Source organism: Salmo salar, chromosome 14 (assembly GCF_965601325.2).
Source record: "Salmo salar chromosome 14, fSalSal1, whole genome shotgun sequence".
NCBI classification, from domain to species: Eukaryota; Metazoa; Chordata; class Actinopteri; order Salmoniformes; family Salmonidae; genus Salmo; species Salmo salar.
This window is the reverse complement of record NC_138304.1, coordinates 101,105,923-101,129,080: the sequence shown is the minus strand read 5'-3', so window position 1 is coordinate 101,129,080 and position 23,158 is coordinate 101,105,923. Positions and strand designations below refer to the sequence as shown.

The following is a 23,158-nucleotide window of genomic DNA, read 5'->3' as shown; positions in this document are numbered from 1 at the left end:
GAGATGGAAGGAAGGAGGGAGGGAGGGAGGATTGACGGGGTTGGGGGTGCAGGAGAAAATGTATTCCTCAGGTTTTAGGTTCTAATATGCTTCCATAACGCTACTGTATCATTCACCCTGTACTACAATACGCAAGTGGGCCTGCAATGAATTTTCTAAAAGAGAGAAAAACACAGAAAAGATAACTAAAGAGTGGAACACAGTGAGTCGACAGGGGGTTACGGTGAGTCGACAGGGGGCTACGGTGAGTCGACAGGGGTTACAATGAGTCGACAGGGGTTACGGTGAGTCGACAGGGGGTTACAGTGAGTCGACAGGGGTTACGGTGAGTCGACAGGGGGTTACGGTGAGTCGACAGGGGGTTACGGTGAGTCGACAGGGGGCTACGGTGAGTCGACAGGGGGTTACGGTGAGTCGACAGGGGGTTACGGTGAGTCGACAGGGGTTACGGTGAGTCGACAGGGGTTACAATGAGTCGACAGGGGGTTACGGTGAGTCGACAGGGGTTACGGTGAGTCGACAGGGGGCTACGGTGAGTCGACAGGGGGTTACGGTGAGTCGACAGGGGTTACGGTGAGTCGACAGGGGGTTACGGTGAGTCGACGGGGGTTACGGTGAGTCGACGGGGGTTACGGTGAGTCGACGGGGGTTACGGTGAGTCGACGGGGGTTACGGTGAGTCGACAGGGGGTTACGGTGAGTCGACAGGGGGCTACGGTGAGTCGACAGGGGGCTACGGTGAGTCGACAGGGGGGTTACGGTGAGTCGACAGGGGGTTACGGTGAGTCGACAGGGGTTACGGTGAGTCGACAGGGGTTACAATGAGTCGACAGGGGGTTACGGTGAGTCGACAGGGGGCTACGGTGAGTCGACAGGGGGCTACGGTGAGTCGACAGGGGTTACGGTGAGTCGACAGGGGGTTACGGTGAGTCGACAGGGGGTTACGGTGAGTCGACAGGGGGTTACGGTGAGTCGACAGGGGTTGCGGTGAGTCGACAGGGGTTACGGTGAGTCGACAGGGGGGTTACGGTGAGTCGACAGGGGGGTTACGGTGAGTCGACAGGGGGGTTACGGTGAGTCGACAGGGGGTTACGGTGAGTCGACAGGGGGCTACGGTGAGTCGACAGGGGGCTACGGTGAGTCGACAGGGGGTTACGGTGAGTCGACAGGGGGTTACGGTGAGTCGACAGGGGTTACGGTGAGTCGACAGGGGGTTACGGTGAGTCGACAGGGGTTACGGTGAGTCGACAGGGGGTTACGGTGAGTCGACAGGGGGTTACGGTGAGTCGACAGGGGGCTACGGTGAGTCGACAGGGGGTTACGGTGAGTCGACAGGGGGCTACGGTGAGTCGACAGGGGGCTACGGTGAGTCGACAGGGGGTTACGGTGAGTCGACAGGGGTTACGGTGAGTCGACAGGGGTTACGGTGAGTCGACAGGGGTTACGGTGAGTCGACAGGGTTACTGTGAGTCGACAGGGGGGTTACGGTGAGTCGACAGGGGTTATAGAGACGTAACATCGTTGCCATGAAAAAGCTGCATGCCTTGGGTGGATAGCAGTGGAGTATGTGAATGGATGTTAGAGGGCCTTACCTCGTTCAAAAAGGAGTGATCCCCCTGTTTGAAGGGGCTGAAAGTAGACAGTACGCACGATGGAGAAAGATGGGTCAAAGCAGAAAGAGATGGAGAGTTTTTGAGTAACCTTGACCTAGACTAGACTTTTTGGCCTTTCTAGGGAGTTTTTCCTAGGGAGTTTTTCCTAGCCACCGTGCTTCTTTCACATGCTTTGCTTGCTGTTTGGGGTTTTAGGCTGGGTTTCTGTACAGCACTTTGAGATATCAGCTGATGTACGAAGGGCTATATAAATAAATTTGATTTGATTTTGATTTGACTTCCGTTAGCTGCCCAATGCGAATGCCTAGGCTTTAGCTCTTTGGGCTAACACAGTCTTGTGGTGCACAGGAGACCCAGTCTGTCACACGTGGAAGCAGATATATAGATATATGGTCAGTTATGGAGTGTATTAGAGTAGAAGAGTTACTCACAACATTTGCTGCGCTGGGTGAGGTCAGTCCAGGTACCGTTGGGGAGACACTTCCTAACATTGGGTCCTACGATCACTCTGTTCCCTCTGCAGATGTACTCAATCTCATAATCCAGAGGTAACACCTGCACACTGCGGATCTGGACACACACACACACACACACACACACACACACACACACACACACACACACACACACACACACACACACACACACACACACACACACACACACACACACACACACCCACACACACACCACACACCACACACACACACACACACACACACACACCCCCCCCCCCCCTCATAACGTGAGATAGGGAGCTGTATCTGTTGAATAATTGTCATCTACATGTGTTACAATCTAGTACAGTAAATAAACCTGCGTCCCTTACCTGCTCTTGGGTCAGTCCTCTGTACCTTATCCCTCCATCTCTGGGAGGACGGATGATCGCACAGCCTCCTGGGAACAAGAAGAGAGACACACCGTCAGAGAAACAAGAAATGAGCAGGACATGATGAGAGCCAACCAGTCAGCCAGCCAGCCAGCCAGCCAGTCAACCAACAAGTCAGCCAGCCAGTCAGCCAGCCAGCCAGCCAACCCTGTCCTCTGGCTTGGTTTCAAAATGGCTCTCTATTCCCTTTATAGTGCACTACTTTTGACTAGGGTCCATAGAGCTCTGGTCAAATGTAGTGCACTATGGAAATATGGTGACATTTTGGGATGCGACCTATCTGTTAGATCTCTCTGTATCTGTTAGTCTCTTAGCCTTTTCTTCCTGTAAACACTGTCAGTACCTGCCTGTGGCCACTAGGTGCAGCTCTATGCCTACTGACTACTTATCAGACCTCAATCAATCTTTTCATGATTTCTCGCCTCTTTTTCAACCGTATTGGAGGAGGAGATTCAAAGTCCCACCCCTGTGACCTTTTCCAATGGGTTGTGAGAAGAAGGAGTGTTCTCTGGAGCATTAGTCAGGAAGTCTCAGCTGCTTCTCCATGTACTCCATGTTAGCCTGTGCCTTCTGAAACACAGCCTCCAGTTTATCAACCGCTGTCTCCATTTTGAGTAGTTTACGTTCTGTCTTCTTCTCCTCCAAGCACCCAAACTCACTTTACTTGAATCTGAAGTCAAATGTCTACTGTTTGCTGATGATCTGGTGCTGTTATCCCCAACCAAGGAGGGCCTACAGCAGCACCTAGATCTTCTGCACAGATTCTGTCAGACCTGGGCCCTGACAGTAAATCTCCGTAAGACAAAAATAATGGTGTTCCAAAAAAAGTCCAGTTGCCAGGACAACGAATACTAATTCCATCTAGACACCGTTGCCCTAGAGCACACAAAAAAACTATACATATCTCGGCCTAAACATCAGCACCACAGGTAACTTCCACAAAGCTGTGAACGATCTGAGAGACAAGGCAAGAAGTGCCTTCTATGCCATCAAAAGGAACATGAAATTCAACATATCAACTAGGATCTGGCTAAAAATACTTGAATTAGTTATAGAACCCATTGCCCTTTATGGTTGTGAGGTCTGGGGTCCGCTCACCAACCAAAAATTCACAAAATGGGACAAACACCAAATTGAGACTCTGCATGCAGAATTCTGCAAAAATATCCTCAGTGTACAACGTAGAACACCAAATAATGCATGCAGAGCAGAATTAGGCCAATACCCGCTAATTATCAAAATCCAGAAAAGAGACATTAAATTCTACAACCACCTAAAAGGAAGTGATTCCCAAACCTTCCATAACAAAGCCATCACCTACAGAGAGATGAACCTGGAGAAGAGCCCCCTAAGCAAGCTGGTCCTGGGGCTCTGTTCACAAACACAAACAGACCCCACAGAGCCCCAGGACAGCAACACAATTAGACCCAACCAAATCATGAGAAAACGAAAATATAATTACTTGACACATTAGAATTAACAAAAAAACAGAGCAAACTAGAATGCTATTTGGCCCTAAACAGAGAGTACACAGTGGTATAATACCTGACCACTGTGACTGACCCAAACTTAAGGAAAGCTTTGACTATGTACAGATTCAGTGAACATAGCCTTGCTAATGTGAAAGGCCACCGTAGGCAGACCTGGCTCTCAAGAGAAGACAGGCTATGTGCACACTGCCCACATTGCTTTGGCAATGTTAACATATGTTCCATGTGCCAATAAAGCCTTTCAATTTAATTGAATTGATTCATTGAGATCAGAGCCGCAATAAAATGCCTTTGTCTAGTGAAGGAGATAGTACACAGATGGGGGAGGTAGACAGGCTCTGATGAACACGTCAACAAACAAAGTCATGTCAACTGAGGACCGAATTCTCCCTACTTGACAGGCTTATTACACACCTACACACACACACACACACACACACACACACACACTATATCACACACCTATACTATATCACACACCTACACTATATCACACACACACACCTTGCAATACAACACAATTAGGCTATTTACATGAATGCAATAATGCTAGCTGATTAACATTGTAGCCTAGCTTCACACTGTTGCTGTATAGGCCTAGCAGATATAACTGGATGTAATTCTCATTGGAGTGATGTCACTGCTGCCATCCACATCATAGTATATTGTTCTCTCATACATCTAAATGTGGGTATTCCAGCTCCTGTGGTTGTTAGCTGATTAACGGTGTAGTCTCTCTTGGTTCACACTATTCAACAGCCAGTGAAAAATCAGAGCGCCAAATTCAAAACCACAAAATGTCATAATTCAAAGTTCTCAAACATACAACTATTTTACACCATTTTAAAGATACACGTCTCCTTAATGTAACCACATTGTCCGATTTCAAAAAGGCTTTACGGCGAAAGCATAAAGTTAGATTATGTTAGGACAGTTCCAACACAAGAAAAACCACACAGCCATTTTCCTAGCAAGGACAGGCGTCACAAATACCAGAAATTCAGATAACATTATGCACTAACCTTTGACGATCTTCATCAGATGACACTCCTAGGACACCATGTTACACAATACATGCATTTTTTGTTCGAACAAGTTGATATTTATATCCAAAAACAGCCTTTTACATTGGCGCGTGATGTTCAGAAAATATTTTGCCTCCAACACTGCCGGTGGATCAGCACAACAATTTACAAAAATACTCATCATAAACGTGGATAAAATATTAAACTGTTATTCAAAGAATTATAGATAAATAAACATCTCCTTTATGCAACAGCTGTGACAGATTTCAAAAAAGCTTCACGGGGAAAGCACACTTTGCAATAATCTGAGTACTGCGCTCAGAAAAATACACTAGGCAATACAGATACCGCCATTTTGGAGTCATCTAAAATCATAAATTGCATTAGAAATATTCACTTACCTTTGATGATCTTCATCAGAAGGCACTTCCAGGAATCCCAGGTCAACAATAAATGTTGTTTTGTTCGATAAAGTCCATAATTTATGTCCAAATAACTCCTTGTTGTTTCCGCATTCAGTAAGCTACTCCAAGTGTAGGAAGCGCGCCGAAAATTTCACGACAAAACGTCAAAAAATGTTATATTTACGTTCGTTCAAACATGTCAAACGTTGTATAGCATCAATCTTTAGGGCCTTTTTAACTTCAATAATATTCCAACCGGACGATTCCAGTGTCTTGAAAAATGTTTTGGAACACAGCTAACACTCACGTGAATGTGCGCCAATGAAGTCATGTCCTTTCCTGAGTAACAACTTCCAACTTCCTTTGTTCGCTCTCTGATTCATCATAGACGCCTCAAACAAATTTCTAAAGACTGTTGACATCTAGTGGAAGCCTTAGGAAGTGCAAAATGAACCCTAAGTCACTGTGTGTTCGATAGGCAATGACTTGAAAGGACTACAAGCACCAGACTTCCCACTTCCTGGTTAGATTTTTCTCAGGTTTTTGCCTGCCATATGAGTTCTGTTATACTCACAGACACCATTCAAACAGTTTTAGAAACTTCAAAGTGTTTTCTATTCGAATCTACTAATGATATGCATATTCTAGTTCCTGGGCCCGAGTAGTAGGCCGTTTAATTTGGGTACGTTTTTCATCCGGCCGTGAAAATACTGGCCCCTACCCTAGAGAAGATAACAGTGTAGCTGGAAAACTAGCTATAGGTTTTGTCTACTAGACAACAGCCTGTGTCCTCTCAACAGGCCAAATAGCATCATGTTTCTCACATAGAAACGTAATCCAGAATCTAGATTCTGTTTCTATGATTTCGCATACATCTGAGTGTTGCTGTGGGTATTCTGTCTGTTCTGCTGTGTTGTAACTGCCTCTCTATACCCCAGCTCCCTGAGGACGTGTGTGTGTGTGTGTGTGTGTGTGTGTGTGTGTGTGTGTGTGTGTGTGTGTGTGTGTGTGTGTGTGTGTGTGTGTGTGGTGTGTGTGTGTGTGTGGATTTGTTTTCCTACACTATTAGGACCCCAATGTCCTAATAATCCAACTTAATATAACAGTATATAACAGGAAAACAAGAACTTTTTTGAAACATCAGGACTTTTTTTCAGGACCTGAATTTGTTCAAATGCTATTTTAAGCTTAAGGGTTTAGGGTTTAGGTTTAGGGCTATTTTTATTAGGCAAAAAAGTACACTACAAAAGGTACAGGAATGTCCCAAAAACACAGCTGTGTGTGTGCAGTGATGGAAAAATTACCAAATTGTAATACTTTAGTAAAAGTAAATGTACCTTTATTTGGGGATCCCAAGTGGCACAGCAGGCTAAGGCACTGCATCACTACAGACCCTGGTTCAATTCCAGGCTGTATCACAACCAGCCGTGATTGGGAGTCCCATAGGGCGGCGCACAATTGGGTTAGGGTTTGGCCGAGGTAGGTCGCCATTGTAAATAAGGTTTTTTTGACTGACTTGCCTAGTTAAATAAATAAACAGAACATTTATTTTTATTTAACCTTTAACTAGGCAAGTCAGTTAAGAACAAATTCTATTTACAATGATGGCCTAGGAACAGTGGATTAACTGCCTTGTTCAGGGGCAGAATGACAGATTTTTACCTTGTCAGTTCGGGGATTCGATCTAGCAAAAATGACTTAAGTAAAAGTGAAAGTCACCCAGTAAAATACTACTTGTGTCACGTCCTGACCATAAAAAGCTTTTATTTTCTATGGTAGAGTAGGTCAGGGCGTGACAGGGGTTTTTGTCTAGTTTATTTATGTCTTTGTTGGTTCTAGTTTCTTTTTTCTATGTTGGGGGTTTTGTCTAGTTTATGTATTTCTATGTGGGGTTCTAGTTTCTGTAGTTTCTATATTGTTTTTTGGGGGATGATCTCTAATTAGAGGCAGCTGGTCATCGTTGTCTCTAATTGGGGATCATATTTAAGTTGCTGTTTTTCCCACTAGGTTTTGTGGGAGATTATTTTGAGGTAGTGTATGTTTCACCTCTTCGTCACGGTTTGTTATTTTGTTTAGTAGTTTATTTTGTATGTCTTGCATAGTTTCACAGTTAAAATAAAATGTGGAATGATACACACGCTGCGCTTTGGTCCCATTCTTCAGACAGCCGTGACAACTTGAGTAAAAGTCTAAAAGTATTGACACTGATCCCGTAGAGGTTAATCGTATAATAATGTGTATAATAATATCTATAATATAATAGAAGTTTAAAGTATTAGTGTAGTAGTAGTGTAAAGTAGTAGTGTGACGCAGAAATGGAATATCCAGCAGAGGTTGGTATTAAAAACTATAGAGTAATATTGTTAGGGTAGACTACAATGAAAACATTGTCTTCTAGTAAGGAGAGAATAATCATGGTTTGGTTTCTTTTATTTTCATAACCTTACGATGGGTGACAGTGATGAAAACATTAATAAGGAGGGTTGATGTACATTCAATGAGTGTTGACAGTATGTGAATGGTAATAAACTCAGTAAAAAAAAAAACGTCCCTTTTTCAGGACCCTGTCTTTCAAAGATAATTTGTAAAAATCCAAATAACTTCACAGAGCTTCATTGTAAAGGGTTTAAACACTGTTTCCCATGCTTGTTCAATGAACCATAAACAATTAAATGAACATGCACTTGTGGAACGGTTGTTAAAACACTAACAGCTTACAGACGGTAGGCAATTAAGGTCACAGTTATGAAAACTTAGGACACTAAAGAGGCCTTTCCACTGACTCTGAAAAACACTAAAAGAAAGATGCCCAGGGTCCCTGCTCATCTGCGTGAACATGCCTTAGGCATGCTGCAAGGAGGCATGCAGATGTGGCCAGGGCAATAAATTGCAATGTCCGTACTGTGAGACGCCCAAGACAGCGCTACAGGGAGACAGGACGGACAGCTGATCATCCTCGTAGTGGCAGACCACGTGTAACAACACCTGCACAGGATCGGTACATCCAAACATCACACCTGCGGGACAGGTACAGGATGGCAACAACTGCCCAAGTTACACCAGGAATGCACAATCCCTCCATCAGTGCTCAGACTGTCCGCAATAGGCTGAGTGAGGCTGGACTGAGGGCTTGTACGCCTGTTGTAAGGCAGGTCCTCACCAGACATCACCGGCAACAACATTGCCCATGGGCACAAACCCACCGTCGCCGGACCAGACTTGACTGGCAAAAAGTGCTCTTCTCTGACGAGTCGCGGTTTTGTCTCAACAGGGGTGATGGTCGGATTCGCGTTTATAGTCGAAGGAATGAGCGTTACACAGAGGCCTGTACTCTGGAGCGGGATTGATTTGGAGGTGGAGGGTCCGTCATGGTCTGGGGTGGTGTGTCACAGCATCATCGGATTGAGCTTGTTGTCATAGCAGGCAATCTCAACACTGTGCGTTACAGGGAAGACATCCTCCTCCCTCATGTGGTACCCTTCCTGTAGGCTCATCCTGACATGACCCTCCAGCATGACAATAGCACCAGCCATTCTGCTCGTTCTGTGCATGATTTCCTGCAAGACAGGAATGTCAGTGTTCTGCCATGGCCAGCGAAGAGCCCGGATCTCAATCCCATTGAGCACGTCTGGGACCTGATGGATCGGAGGTTGAGGGCTAGGGCCATTCCCCCCCAGAAATGTCCGAAAACTTGCAGGTGCCTTGGTGGAAGAGTGGGGTAACATCTCACAGCAAGAACTGGAAAATCTGGTGCAGTCCATGAGGAGAAGATGCACTGCAGTACTTAATGCAGCTGGTGGCCACACCAGATACTGACTGTTACTTTTGATTTTGACCCCCCCTTTGTTCAGGGACACATTATTCGATTTCTGTTAGTCACATGTCTGTGGAACTTGTTCAGTTTATATCTCAGTTGTTGAATCTTGTTATGTTCATACAAATATTTACACATGTTAATTTTGCTGAAAATAAACGCAGTTGACAATGAGAGGACGTTTCTTTTTTTTGCTGAGTTTATGCTAATGAATGTATTTTTTAGCACTCTAATGATGCGATATTTTAGTAATACAAGGTACAAGGTTAAATAATGAGTAGAGTGGTAATGGAGACTACTGCGCCCGCTGCATTTGGGGGGGGGGGGGGGGGGGTGCGATGCAAGCCTTAGCATCTTTTTCAAAAGAGCAGTAACCAATCCACTTGAAAGCAATCGGATCAGGAAAATGGTACATAGCGGTGTATGGCCTAGATCAAAAGTGGTTCATAGAGGTATGGTTGTTAAGGGAGACGTAGGAGACCACATCTCAAACAACTTTTTAATAGATGCCAGGGATAAAACATCACTGATCCCTTATGCTAAAGAAATGTTTTGTTTCCAATCCAGGAGAATGGGGGTAGTATTTTTTTTTTCTATCTCTCTTTGAAATGTTTCCCGAGGCTATGGTTTTTAGGAGAGATCAGTGAGTGAAATTCTGCAGTGTAGTTAGTATAAAAGGTATCCGGATTAGGCAGTAAACTACCAAATTAAATAAGTCCTGGCCATTTCTGTTTGTTTTTACCATATGGTTTACCACACACACACACACACACACACACACACACACACACACACACACACACACACACACACACACACACACACACACACACACACACACACACACACACACACACACACACACACACACCTTACTGGTCATGAATATGGGTTAGTGCCGAGGTATTTTAAAGGGGCACAGTCACACATGGGATTTTCAGATATTTTTATTTTCTGAGTTTAATTGAACACATGAATTAATTTTGATTTAAAAAAATGTACTGGAGAAACTTACTGTGAACCTGGGACACGAAATGTATGAAATGATTGACTGTTTTTAGATAATTGGTCTAATAGAGAAAGAGACGCTTCTTTGAAGGGTTTGAATGACCTCTGACCTCTTTTCTGACATTCTAGTGTGGTTTGACCGCCCTCACTGGAAAGCCGAGAGACATTGGATGATGAATTTAAAGTCATTTGTAATGATGGATAATTACGGAGACGGTTATATTTAATATTTCTATGTGTAATGGATGGATAGTCCTGTCTCTAGTCTATGTTTCTATTCCTTGAATCAAGTTATGGGTACAAATCTTTTCTTTATGGAGTTATTATGGGTAGTGATTCTAATCCGATTTTGTTATTTTAATTTGTTTTGTTTTATTTCTCATCAGTAGTGTTGTTGTTTTTTACACATTAGTCACTATGGTGAGTCGTGTCAAAATGGGGGAATTACCAGTCTTTTGAGGGTTTTGGATTGAAGTTTAGACACCTTGAGTGATATGTTGGGATGTATTGAGTGATATATAAAGGACTGTAATGTTGCGTTGTTTGTTCTGTTTTGTTTAGATAAATCTCACCAGATTGGGTCTGCTGGATGATCGGGATAATTTCCTGACCCTATGACTCTGCGATGAGGTTGACAATGTGATAAGGGGAGTATAACCAATTTGGAAAAATTGTTTCAACAGAATGTGTTGTTATTCTCTTTGACGTTTGTTTAGAGATTTGTAGTAATATTTGTCCGAAGTAATAATTTGTCATGTTGTCTGGATTTCCTGAATCAGAAATGAACTGAGCTGTTGTTCTGATCTCTTCTTGTGTGTGGTGTTAAAGTATGTAATGATGTTTGAATTCATATGTTCCTTACCCCCTTCTGAGATTGAATTGCACTATATGAAGGGTTGAAACTCAATGACAACAGAGGTCATTTACAATTGTAATGTAGTAAGTGTAAGAAAGCATTTTATTTTCCCTCGTGTTAATGCTTGTTTAAGGAAATGCTTGTAAGCCATTTTCTATTAGGCTACCTAATACTGATACTTAGTCTCAAAAGGGAGGAAAAGCAGTGGAAAATTACATCATTAGTCATACTATCCTGTGTTTTACTGCTTGGTGTTTTACTGCTTGGTTTTACTGCTTGGTGACCCATTTTTCCCGTGTCCAAGGGCATTGAAATATTTGATAATGATTTATACACTTTGTTCTGTTGGAATTTAGAATTCCCAAATCAAAGCTTTTGATTATGCGGAACACCTGCTCCAATATCCAATGATGGGCGTGGCGTGAAATACAAACTCCTCGAAAATCTGAAAACTTCCATTTTTCAAACATATGACTATTTTACAGCATTTTAAAGACAAGACTCTCCTTTATCTAACCACACTGTCTGATTTCAAAAAGGCTTTACAACGAAAGCAAAACATTAGATTATGTCAGGAGAGTACCCTGCCAGAAATAATCACACACCCATTTTTCAAGCTAGCATATAATGTCACAAAAACCAAAACCACAGCTAAATGCAGCACTAACCTTTGATGATCTTCATCAGATGACACTCCTAGGACATTATGTTATACAATACATGCATGTTTTGTTCAATCAAGTTCATATTTATATCAAAAACCAGCTTTTTACAATAGCATGTGACGTTCAGAACTAGCATACCGAAACTTCCGGTGAATTTACTAAATTACTCATGATAAACGTTCACAAAAAACATAACAATTATTTTAAGAATTATAGATACAGAACTCCTTTATGCAATCGCTATGTCAGATTTTAAAATAGCTTTTCGGTGAAAGCACATTATGCAATATTCTGAGTAGATCTAGTGAACCCTGAAAAGAGAGAGAAGCTCTGCAGTGAGGTGGAAAGTTACTACGGATATTGCAGGAGTTTCCTCTTGTCTCTGTATCTAAGATAATTGTGTAGTTTGAGTAATTATCGAGGTGAGCTAGCCAGCCGCGACGCGGCGCCAGACTTAGTCAACACACCTAGTCATCATTAACCCACTGCTAGCTAGCCAACCGTTACCGACTAGCAGCGCTGCAGATACTAATACTTTACAACGGAACGATTTGACTAGTGCAGTGTTAGCTAGCTAGCTACTTAGTTGACTTTGTCATAGCTTGATAATTGTGTAGTTTAGTAATTACCGAGGTTAGCTAGCCAGCCATCGAAGTTAGCTAGCCAGCTATTTCCGTCCCCCGCGACGCCATTTTTCCTAACCCAGCCAACTATTACCGACGAGCAGCATTGTAGAAACTAAATACATTACAAGGAACGTCTTGATTAGTGTTATGTTAGCTAGCTAGCTACAAAGTTGCTTTGTATCAAGACATGGTGTAGTACTGAAACTAGAGGTTACCTAGCCAGCTACACGTTCAAAGTCAACAACGCAGCCACTGCTAGCTAGCCTACTCCACCAGCCAGCAGTACTGTATCATTTTCGTAATTTTAGTCAATAAGATTTTTGCAACGTAAGCTTAACTTTCTGAACATTCGAGACGTGTAGTCCACTTGTCATTCCAATCTCCTTTGCATTAGCGTAGCCTCTTCTGTAGCTTGTCTACTATGTGTCTGTCTATCCCTGTTCTCTCCCCTCTGCACAGGCCATACAAACGCTCCACACCGTGTGGCCGCTGCCACTCTAACCTGGTGGTCCCAGCGCACACGACCCACGTGGAGTTCCAGGTCTCCGGCAGTCTCTGGAACTGCCGGTCTGCGGCCAACAAGGCTGAGTTCATCTCAGCCTATGCTACCCTCCAGTCCCTAGACTTCCTGGCGCTGACGGAAACATGGATTACCACAGATAACACTGCTACTCCTACTGCTCTCTCCTCGTCTGCCTACGTGTTCTCGCATACCCCTAGAGCATCGAGCCAGCGGGGTGGTGGCACTAGAATCCTCATCTCTCCCAAGTGGACATTCTCTCTTTCTCCCCTGACCCATCTGTCTATCTCCTCATTTGAATTCCATGCTGTCACAGTTACCAGCCCTTTCAAGCTTAACATCCTCATCATTTATCGCCCTCCAGGTTCCCTTGGAGAGTTCATCAATGAGCTTGATGCCTTGATAAGTTCCTTTCCTGAGGATGGCTCACCTCTCACAGTTCTGGGTGACTTTAACCTCCCCACGTCTACCTTTGACTCATTCCTCTCTGCCTCCTTCTTTCCACTCCTCTCCTCTTTTGACCTCACCCTCTCACCTTCCCCCCCTACTCACAAGGCAGGCAATACGCTTGACCTCATCTTTACTAGATGCTGTTCTTCCACTAATCTCATTGCAACTCCCCTCCAAGTCTCCGACCACTACCTTGTATCCTTTTCCCTCTCGCTCTTATCCAACACTTCTCACTCTGCCCCTACTCGGATGGTATTGCGCCGACCCAACCTTCGCTCTCTCTCTCCCGCTACTCTCTCCTCTTCCATCCTATCATCTCTTCCCTCTGCTCAAACCTTCTCCAACCTATCTCCTGATTCTGCCTCCTCCACCCTCCTCTCCTCCCTCTCTGCATCCTTTGATTTCCTCTGTCCCCTATCCTCCAGGCCGGCTCGGTCCTCCCCTCCTGCTCCGTGGCTTGACGACTCACTGCGAGCTCACAGAACAGGGCTCCGGGCAGCCGAGCGGAAATGGAGGAAAACTTGCCTCCCTGCGGACCTGGCATCCTTTCACTCCCTCCTCTCTACATTTTCCTCTTCTGTCTCTGCTGCTAAAGCCACTTTCTACCACTCTAAACTCCAAGCATCTGCCTCTAACCCTAGGAAGCTCTTTGCTACCTTCTCCTCCCTCCTGAATCCTCCTCCCCCCCCCCCCCCTCCCTCTCTGCGGATGACTTCGTCAACCATTTTGAAAAGAAGGTTGACGACATCCGATCCTCGTTTGCTAAGTCAAACGACACCGCTGGTCCTGCTCACACTGCCCTACCCTGTGCTTTGACCTCTTTCTCCCCTCTCTCTCCAGATGAAATCTCGCGTCTTGTGACGGCCGGCCGCCCAACAACCTGCCCACTTGACCCTATCCCCTCCTCTCTTCTCCAGACCATTTCCGGAGACCTTCTCCCCTACCTCACCTCGCTCATCAACTCATCCTTGACCGCTGGCTACGTCCCTTCCGTCTTCAAGAGAGCGAGAGTTGCACCCCTTCTGAAAAAACCTACACTCGATCCCTCCGATGTCAACAACTACAGACCAGTATCCCTTCTTTCCTTTCTCTCCAAAACTCTTGAACGTGCCGTCCTTGGCCAGCTCTCTTGCTATCTCTCTCAGAATGACCTTCTTGATCCTAATCAGTCAGGTTTCAAGACTGGGCATTCAACTGAGACTGCTCTTCTCTGTGTCACGGAGGCTCTCCGCACTGCTAAAGCTAACTCTCTCTCCTCTGCTCTCATCCTTCTAGACCTATCTGCTGCCTTTGATACTGTGAACCATCAGATCCTCCTCTCCACCCTCTCCGAGCTGGGCATCTCCGGCGCGGCCCACGCTTGGATCGCGTCCTACCTGACAGGTCGCTCCTACCAGGTGGCGTGGCGAGAATCTGTCTCCGCACCACGTGCTCTCACCACTGGTGTCCCCCAGGGCTCTGTTCTAGGCCCTCTCCTATTCTCGCTATACACCAAGTCACTTGGCTCTGTCATATCCTCACATGGTCTCTCATATCATTGCTATGCAGATGACACACAATTAATCTTCTCCTTTCCCCCTTCTGACAACCAGGTGGCGAATCGCATCTCTGCATGTCTGGCAGACATATCAGTGTGGATGACGGATCACCACCTCAAGCTGAACCTCGGCAAGACGGAGCTGCTCTTCCTCCCAGGAAAGGACTGCCCGTTCCATGATCTCGCCATCACGGGTGAGAACTCCCTTGTGTCCTCCTCCCAGAGTGCTAAGAGCCTCGGCGTGACCCTGGACAACACCCTGTCGTTCTCCACTAACATCAAGGCGGTGAGCCGATCCTGTAGGTTCATGCTCTACAACATTCGCAGAGTACGACCCTGCCTCACACAGGAAGCGGTGCAGGTCCTAATCCAGGCACTTGTCATCTCCCGTCTGGATTACTGCAACTCGTTGTTGGCTGGGCTCCCTGCCTGTGCCATTAAACCCCTACAACTCATCCAGAACGCCGCAGCCCGTCTGGTGTTCAACCTTCCCAAGTTCTCTCACGTCACCCCGCTCCTCCGCTCTCTCCACTGGCTTCCAGTCGAAGCTCGCATCCGCTACAAGACCATGGTGCTTGCCTACGGAGCTGTGAGGGGAACGGCACCTCCGTACCTTCAGGCTCTGATCAGGCCCTACACCCAAACAAGGGCACTGCGATCATCCACCTCTGGCCTGCTCGCCTCCCTACCTCTGAGGAAGCACAGTTCCCGCTCAGCCCAGTCAAAACTGTTCGCTGCTCTGGCACCCCAATGGTGGAACAAGCTCCCTCACGACACCAGGACAGCGGAGTCAATCACCACCTTCCGGAGACACCTGAAACCCCACCTCTTTAAGGAATACCTGGGATAGGATAAAGTAATCCTTCTAACCCCCCCTTAAAAGATTTAGATGCACTATTGTAAGTGGTTGTTCCACTGGATATTATAAGGTGAATGCACCAATTTGTAAGTCGCTCTGGATAAGAGCGTCTGCTAAATGACTTAAATGTAAATGTAAATGTAGATAGCCCGGCCATCATGGCTAGCTATTTTGACACCCACCAAGTTTGGCACTCACCAAACTCAAGAAAAATTGGATTACCTTTGCTGTTCTTCGTCAGAATGCACTCCGAGGACTTCTACTTTACACCCAATGTTGTTTTGGTTCCAAATAATCCATAGTTATATCCAAATAGCGGTGTTTTGTTCTTGCGTTCAAGACACTATCCGAAGGGTAGAACATTTCAAAATATTCCATTACCGTACTTCGAAGCATGTCAAACGCTGTTTAAAATCAATTTTTATGCGATTTTTCTGGTAAAATAGCGATAATATTCCGACCGGGAGTCGTTGTTTTCGTTCAAAGACTGAAAATGTAAAATGGACTCTTCACGTTCACGCGCGCACCCGTGTCATTGTTCTCAGATCGATCACTATCCAAATTCCCTACTGTTTTTCGCCCAGGAGTAATAACCAGATTAAATCGGGTACGTTTTTTATCCAGCCGTGAAAATACTGCGCCCTATCCTAAACAGGTTAAAGAATAGTCTCTTGTCTTGGTGTGACAATCATAAGACTGGGCTTACAGCTAAGAGACGTTTGGGTGCAACCGCAGCATGTGAAATCCCGTGGGTTTACTATCTAAAGAAAGTCACATGTATGGAACCTTGCAGAAAGGATATTTGTTGTTGTGAATGCAGTTAGACGGTTGAGCCCTAGTGCTATCAACCTTGTGCTATCTTAAGTTTACACAGACAACGAATTACCTTTTACACACTATCTACTGACTGCCACGTATACAGAAAGGGGTTGTATGTGTCTTCTCTATAAAAGCATTGAACCGGCACTGTTCGTTGAACTTTTCAACTATGCACTGTTGAGTGAATAGTTGATTCTCCATTTTTGCAAATCTTATGATAAAGTGTTGTTTGAAAGAATCTGCAGTCTCTCTTCCCGTTGATTAGAAATTCCACGACAGAACTCTACAGACAATTCCTTCAACCTTATGGCTTATTTTTTGCTCTGACATGCACTGTCAACTGTGAGACCTTATTAGACAGGCGTGCTCCTTTCCAAATCATGACCAATCAATAGAATTTACCACAGGTGGACTCCAATCAAGTTGTAGAAACATCTCAAGGATGATTTCGCTTCGTCATTATGGGGTATTGTGTGTAGAATAACAAAAATATTTAAGCAATTTTAGAATAAGGCTGTAACGTAACAAAATGTGTAAAAGTCAAGGGGTCTGAACTCTTTCTGAATGCACTGTATAACAGGGTATATAACAGGTTATATAACAGGGTGTATAACAGGGTATGCATGAGTATAGGGTATATAACAGGATGTATAACTGTATATTATAGGGTATATAACAGGATGTATAACAGGGTATATAACAGGTTATATAACAGGGTGTATAACAGGGTATGCATGAGTATAGGGTATATAACAGGATGTATAACTGTATATTATAGGGTATATAACAGGATGTATAACAGGGTATATAACAGAGTATATAACAGCATATTATAGGATGTATAACAGTGTATATGACAGGATGTATAACAGGGTGTATAAAAAGGTATATAGCAGGATATATAACACAGTATTTAACAGGATGTATAACAGCGTACATAAAAGGATGTATAACAGGGTATATACCAGTATATAACAGGGTATATAACAGGATGTATAACAGGGTATATAACAGTATATAACAGGGTATATACCAGTATATAACAGGGTATATAACAGGATGTATAACAGGGTATATACCAGTATATAACAGGGTGTATAACAGTAAATAAAAGGGTATATAACAGTATATAACAGTACATAACAGGGTGTATAACAGTATATAACGGGGTATAACAGGGTATATAACAGTATTTAAAAGGTATTAGACAGTATTTAACAGGATGTATAACAGTAAATTACAGGGTATATAACAGGATGTATTGTATACATGATAGGGTATACAACAGGGTATATAACAGTATATAACAGAGTATTTAACAGGATGTATAACAGGTTATATAACAGCATATTATAGGGTGTATAACAGTGTATATAATAGGGCGTATAACAGGATGTGTAACAGTATATAACATGTTGTATAACAGTATATAAACAGATTATATAAAAGGATGTATAACAGGGAATATAAAAGGGTATATAGCAGGATGTATAACAGGGTATATTACAGGAAGTATAACAGGGTATATAAGAGGGTATATAACATGGTATATACCAGTTTATAGTAGAGTGTATAACAGTAAATAAAAGGGTATATAACAGGGTATATAACAGGGTGTATAACTGTAAATGTAACAGGGTATATAAAACGGTATATAACAGGGTGTTAACAGAGTAAATAACAGTATATACAACAGGGTATATAACAGGATATTTAACAGTATATACAAGGTATATAAGACAGCGTATAAAACAGTATATTAGTGGGTATATAACATGATGTATAACAGGGTATATAACAGTATATAGCAGGGTGTATAACAGGTTATATAAGACAGTATATAACAGGATGTATAACAGTATATAACACGGTATATACCAGTATATAACAGGGTGTATAACAGGATGTATAACAGGGTGTAATTTGTATTTATTTATTTCACCTTTATTTAACCAGGTAGGCAAGTTGAGAACAAGTTCTCATTTACAATTGCGACCTGGCCAAGATAAAGCGAAGCAGTTCGACACATACAACAACACAGAGTTACACATGGAGTAAAACAAACATACAGTCAATAATACAGAAGAAAAATAAGTCTATATACAATGTGAACAAATGAGGTGAGATAAGGGAGGTAAAGGCAAAAAAAGGCCATGGTGGCGAAGTAAATACAATATAGCAATTAAAACACTGGAATGGTAGATTTGCAGTGGAAGAAAGTGCAAGTAGAAATATAAATAATTGGGTGCAAAGGAGCAAAATAAATAAATAAATACAGTAGGGGAAGAGGTAGTTGTTTGGGCTAAATTATAGATGGGCTATGTACAGGTGCAGTAATCTGTGAGCTGCTCTGACAGCTGGTGCTTAAAGCTAGTGAGGGAGATAAGTGTTTCCAGTTTCAGAGATTTTTGTAGTTCGTTCCAGTCATTGGCAGCAGAGAACTGGAAGGAGAGGTGGCCGAAGGAGGAATTGGCTTTGGGGGTGACCAGTGAGCTATACCTGCTGGAGCGCGTGCTACAGGTGGGTGCTGCTATGGTGACCAGTGAGCTGAGATAAGGCGGGGCTTTACCTAGCAGGGTCTTGTAGATGACCTGGAGCCAGTAGGTTTTGGTGACGAGTATAAAGCGAGGGCCAGCCAATGAGAGCGTACAGGTCGCAGTGGCGGGTAGTATATGGGGCTTTGGTGACAAAACGGATGGCACTCTGATAGACTGCATCCAATTTATTGAGTAGGGTATTGGAGGCTATTTTGTAAATGACATCGCCGAAGTCGAGGATCGGTAGGATGGTCAGTTTTACAAGGGTATGTATATAACAGCATATAAACAGAGTATATAACAGGATGTACAACAGGATGTATAACAGGGTATATAACATGGTATACACCAGTTTACAACAGGTTGTATAACAGTAAATAAAAGGGTATACAACAGCATATAACAGGGTGTACAACAGAACATAACAGGGTATATAACAGTATATAACAGGGTGTATAACAGTATATAACAGGGTGTATAACAGTATATAACAGGGTATATAACAGTATATAACAGGGTATATAACAGTAAAGAACGGGGTATAACAGGGCATATAACAATATATAAAAGCGTATATAAGACAGTATATAACAGGATGTATAACAGTAAATAACAGGGTATATAACAGGATGTATAACTGTATATTATAGGGTATATAACAGGATGTATAACAGGGTATATAACAGGTTATATAACAGCATATTACAGGGTGTAAAACAGGGTATATAACAGGGTGCATAACAGGGTGTATAACAGTATATAACAAGGTATATAACAGGGTATATAACAGTATATAATGGGGTATATAACAGGGTGTTTAACAGGGTGTATAACAGTATATAAACACAGTATATAACAGGATGTATAACAGGGTATATAGCATGGTATATAACAGGGTATATAACAGCGTGTAAAACAGTAATTAACGGGGTATATAACAGGGTGTATAAAAGCGCATAACAGGGTGTACAACAGTAAATAACAGGGTATATAACATTGTATATAACAGGGTGTACAACAGTAAATAACAGGGTATATAACATTGTATATAACAGGGTGTACAACAATAAATAACAGGGTAAATAACAGGGTGGTGTATAACAGGGTGTATAACTGTAAATAACAGGGTATGTAACAGGGTGTTAACAGAGTATATAACAGCGTGTATAACAGTACATAAAAGGGTATATAACAGGGTATATAACAGTATATAAGAAGGTATATAACAGAGTAAATGATAGGGTATTTAATAGTATATAAGACAGTATATAAGACAGTATATAACAGGATATATACAAGTATATTAGAGGGTATATAACAGGATGTATAACAGGATATATAGCAGGGTGTATAACAGGGTATATAACAGTATATAACAGGGTATATAAGACAGTATATAACAGGATGTATAACAGCATATAACAGGGTATATAACAGGTTGCTTAACAGTATATAACATGGGATATAACAGTATATAATGGGGGGTATATAACAGGGTGTATAACAGCATATAATAGGGTTTAACACAGTATATAACAGGGTGTATAACAGTATAACAGGGGGTATATAACAGAGTGTATAACAGTGTATAAAAGAGTGTATAACAGAGTGTATAACATTATATAATGGGGTATATAAGACAGTATATAACAGGATGTATAACAGTAAATAACAGGGTATATAACAGGATACATAACTGTATATTATAGGGTATATAACAAGATATATAACAGGATGTATAACAGTATATAACAGGGTGTATAACAGTATATAACAGGGTATATACCAGTATATAACAGGGTGTATAACAGTATATAACAGGGTGTATAACAGTATATAACAGGGTATATAACAGTATATAACAGGGTATATAACAGTAAAGAACGGGGTATAACAGGGCATATAACAATATATAAAAGCGTATATAAGACAGTATATAACAGGATGTATAACAGTAAATAACAGGGTATATAACAGGGTGTATAACAGGGTATATAACAGCATATTACAGGGTGTATAACAGTGTATATAACCAGGTGTATAACAGGGTATCTAGCAGGATGTATAACAGGGTAAATAAAAGGATGTATAACAGGGTATTTAACAGTATATAACATGGTATATAACAGTATATAACAGTGTATATAACAGTATATAACAGTGTATATAACAGTGTATATAACAGTGTATATAACAGTGCATATAACAGTACATAACAGGGCATATAACAATAAATAACAGGGTATATAAGACAGTATATAACAGGACATATAACAGTAAATAACAGGGTATATAACAGGATATAACGGAGCATATAACAGGGTGTATAACAGCATATTACAGGGTGTATAACAGCATATTACAGGGTGTATAACAGGATGTATAACAGCATTTAAACAGAGTATATAACAGGATGTATAACAAGGTGTATAACAGGATACGTAACATGGTATATAACAGTATGTATAAGCATACATTACAGGGTATATAATAGCATATTACAAGGTATATAACAGGGTGTATAAGAGTGTATAACAGGGTATGTAACAGAGTGTATAACAGGGTATATAACATGGTATATACCAGTAAACAACAGGGTATGTAACAGGGTGCATAACAGGGTGTATAACTGTAAATGTAACAGGATATAAAGCAGGGTATATAACAGGGTGTATAAAACAATATATAACAGGATGTATAACAGCATATAACAGGGTATATAACAGGATATATAACAGGTTGCATAACAGGGTGTATAACAGGGGGTATAACAGTATATAAAAGGGTACATAACAGTGTATAACAGGGTGTATTACACAGTAAATGACAGGGTGTATAACAGTATATAACACGGTATATAACAGGGGGTATGTAACAGGGTATATAACAGAGTGTATAACAAGATATTCTGCCTGAGAGCTTTAGTGTCATACCACTATGACATGTGATAACAAGCGACGGATGTACACAGCAAATGTCCATTCGTGTTATGGCACCGCTCTCTCGTTTGTGGTCGATTGTTTTTTTTTAACCCTGGGGTTTAGTCTAGCCTGCCATGCCTTCACTGTTGGAAGTGGCTGGAAATGGTGGCTGGCTGTCTGGATGTCTCTGGTATTAGTCTGCATCCCAAACGGCACCCTATTCCCTACATAGGGCTCTGAACGAAAGTAGTGCACTGTGTGAATAGGGTGTCATTTGGGACACAGCCGTGGTCTCAGGAGCAGTCACAGTGGTTTTTGTCCCAATGTGCAGACTGATCTGGTTGATGAGAAAGGAGTCCATACATATGAAGAATACCAATACATGCAAACTAAGCCATCAAAACAGAGGGAGGACCTTTGACCATTGCAGAGATACAATACCATGCATACACACACACACATACAAGCACGCAAGCACACACACACACACAGTCACTCACACACACATCTGTCACGTCAAAGACACACATTTAAATGAAAGCAAAAATTCATTACCCGTGGTTGTATTGTGTTTGGCCGCCGTGAGGAAGGGGAACACCAAGACAATTAAAATAAGTAATGACAGTGCCATCCCTCCACCTGCAGAAAGAAGAGGGGAGGTGGAGAGATATTAAGAATGGGGGGGAAGGAGAGAGAGAGTTACACTGAAGATGGATAATACAAAGAGACAGAGAGAAACCAAGAGGTGGAGGGTAAGAGAAAGGAAGGGAGGGAGAATGGAGGAGAGAGAGAATATGGCAGAGAGAGAGAGAGAGAGAGAGGATTTGAGAGAGAATTCTCCATGCGGAGAGAGAGAGAGAGAGAGAGAGAGAGAGAGAGAGAGACAGACAGAGAGAGAGACTCAGATAGCAACAAACGTTCCCACAAATTCAGAGGGGGGAGACAGAGAAAGAGAGGGGGGAGAAAGAGACAGTGAGAGAGAGAGATGGCGAGGTATAATAAAAGAGAGCTAAATGTTACATATATAATCACTAATGAACAAAGAACTATGGTGGGAGCTCCATCTAACTACAGTCCCTGTCTCTGTCTTTGTTATTTAATTAGTTTGGATGGCATCAGTAGTATG

The 23,158-nt window shown here is 42.6% G+C and overlaps 1 protein-coding gene across 1 annotated transcript in view; it reads right to left on the bottom strand.

Annotated features, from left to right (window-relative positions):
• Positions 1 to 22,666, bottom strand: part of LOC145850463 (gamma-aminobutyric acid type B receptor subunit 1) — a 30,650-nt gene extending 7,984 nt beyond the window's left edge. Inside the window, exons 1-3 of the mRNA XM_082961424.1 lie at positions 22,588 to 22,666; positions 2,442 to 2,509; positions 2,044 to 2,182 (exon numbers count right to left, since the gene is read on the bottom strand). Coding sequence (XP_082817550.1) covers positions 2,044 to 2,182; positions 2,442 to 2,509; positions 22,588 to 22,663 — 283 coding nt within the window. The 5' untranslated portion in view covers positions 22,664 to 22,666. The remainder of the gene's footprint in view (positions 1 to 2,043; positions 2,183 to 2,441; positions 2,510 to 22,587) is intronic.
• Between the last annotated feature and the right edge of the window lie 492 nt (positions 22,667 to 23,158).